Source organism: Rhea americana, unplaced genomic scaffold (assembly GCF_003343005.1).
Source record: "Rhea americana isolate MKP2758 unplaced genomic scaffold, rheAme1 scaffold_538, whole genome shotgun sequence".
NCBI lineage: Eukaryota > Metazoa > Chordata > Aves > Rheiformes > Rheidae > Rhea > Rhea americana.
The window spans coordinates 132,189-134,537 of NW_028186688.1; the positions used below are offsets into that span (position 1 = coordinate 132,189).

The 2,349-nt window shown below is 67.7% G+C and overlaps 1 protein-coding gene across 1 annotated transcript in view; it reads left to right on the plus strand.

Annotated features, from left to right (window-relative positions):
• The window catches only part of CILP2 (cartilage intermediate layer protein 2), a 7,030-nt gene that overhangs the window by 3,116 nt on the left and 1,565 nt on the right, over positions 1-2,349 (plus strand). The window contains exon 5 of the mRNA XM_085318474.1: positions 36-2,345. Coding sequence (XP_085174600.1) covers positions 36-2,345 — 2,310 coding nt within the window. The remainder of the gene's footprint in view (positions 1-35; positions 2,346-2,349) is intronic.

A 2,349-nucleotide genomic window follows, 5' to 3' on the forward strand; every position in this document is an offset into this window, starting at 1 on the left:
CCCCACTCACACGTCTCTCCCACCGTCGCCGGCAGCCCCGGGGCAGCAGAGCTGCAAGCCCGAGCCCGAGCCGAACCTCGTCAAGCTGCCCGGCGAGTGCCGCCGGGACGCAGCGGGCTCCCGCTACTACGACGTGGGCCACTGCCCCCCGACGCCGTGCGCCGGCAGCCCGGCCGAGGAGCCGCGGTGCGCGGAGGGCGCGCGGCGCTGCTGCGGGGTCCGGCGCATGGAGACGCGGGAGGTCCAGTGCTCCGGCTACCTGCTGCCCATCAAGGTGGTGGCCGAGTGCGGCTGCGGGCCCTGCGCCCAGCCCCGCATCCTGGTGCAAGGACGCGTGACGGCAGCCGACACCGGGGAGCCCCTGCGCTTCGGCCAGATCTTCCTGGGCAAGAAGAAGATCGGCTTCACCGGCTACAAGGGCTCCTTCACCATCGAGGTGCCGCCGGACACGCAGCGCCTGGTGGCCCGTTTCGTGGACCGGCAGCAGAGGTTCGTGGACGCCGTCAAGGTCCTGCCCTTCAACAGCCGGGGCGGCACCGTTTACCAGGACATCAAGATGATGCGGAAGAAGGAGCCGGTGGACTTGGATGCCAGCAGGACCAACACCATCCCGCTGGGGGAGGTGAGCGGCCAGGAGCCCATTGCAGAGCTCGTCATTCCTGCCGGCGCCTTCCTGCGCTCCTCCGGGGAGGTCTTCAAGGGCAYGGTCAAAGCCAGCGTCACCTTCCTGGACCCAAGGGACATTTCGACAGCTGGCGCTGCCTCCAGTGACCTCAGTTTTGCCAACGCTGAGGGGGAGATCATCCCCCTGCGGACCTACGGCATGTTTGCGGTGGACTTGCGGGAAGGGGAGTCCAACGAGGTGCTGCAGACAGGCCCGGTGGAGGTGCGGGTGGACGCAGAGCAGATCAGGATGCCGGAGCACCTGCAGAAGATGAAGCTGTGGTCCTTGAACCCAGAGACAGGCTTATGGGAGGAGGAAGGTGTCTTCCGCCTGGCCAAGGAGARGAGGGGAAAGAGGGAGGACAGGACATTCCTCATCGGGAACATGGAGATCCGGGAGAGGCGTCTCTTCAACCTGGACGTGCCGGAGAACCGCCGCTGCTTCGTCAAGGTCAGGGCTTACAGCAACGAGAAGTTCAACCCCTACGAGCAGCTAGAAGGGGTGGTCATCAACCTCATCAACCTGGAGCCCCAGCCCGGCTACCCCACCAACCCCCGGGCCTGGGGACGCTTCGACAGCGTCGTCACGGGGCCCAACGGCGCCTGCCTGCCCGCCTTCTGCAACGGCGAGCGCCCCGACGCCTACTCGGCCTATCTCACCGCCACGCTGGGCGGGGAGGAGCTCGAGGCCGTGCCCTCCAGCCCCCGGCTCAACCCCACCGCCGTGGGGGTGTCCCAGCCCTACTTGAACAAGCTGGGCTACCGCCGRCTGGACCACGACGACCCCAGCTTCAAGAAGACGGCCTTCCAGATCAACGTGGCCAAGCCCGACCCCAACAACATCGAYGAGACCAACGGGCCCGTCTACCCCTACCGCAGCCTCAAGGAGTGCGAGGAGGCGCCGGCCAGCGCCAACCACTTCCGCTTCTACCGCGTGGAGGTGGACAAGTACGAGTACAACGTGGTGCCTTTCAAGGAGAGCGACCTGACGTCCTGGACAGGAGACTACCTGTCGTGGTGGCCCAACCCGCAGGAGTTCCGGGCATGCTTCATCAAGGTGCAGATCGAGGGGCCGCAGGAGTACATGGTGCGGTCCCGCAACGTGGGCGGCAGCCACCCGCGCACCCGCGGGCAGCTCTACGGCTTGCGCGACACCCGCAGCGTGCGGGACACGCTGTTGGAGAACAGCTCGGGCGCCTGCGTGGAGTTCAAGTGCAGCGGGATGCTCTTCGACCAGAGCCTCGTGGACCGCACCTTGGTCTCCGTCGTCCCCCAGGGCAGCTGCCGCCGCACGGCCGTCAACAGCCTCCTGCGCGAGTACCTGGCCCGTCACCCGCCGGTGGCCGAGAACAACAACACGGCCGCCTTCACCATGCTGGCGCCCGTCGACCCRCTGGGGCACAACTACGGCATCTACACGGTCACGGACCAGAACCCGCGGCTGGCCAAGGAGATCGCCATCGGCCGCTGCTTCGACGGCACCTCGGACGGCTTCTCGCGGGAGATGAAGTCCGCCGTGGGCACGGCCGTGACCTTCGCGTGCCAGGAGCGGCCGGTGACGCGGGAGAGCTTCTTCCAGCGCCTGCTGACGGAGCCGGCCGAGGCGCTGGCCGAGATCCGGCGCGAGATGGGTGCCAACGAGCAGCGCCGGGCTCCCCCCGAGGTGACGGACTTCTCCTCCGGCTG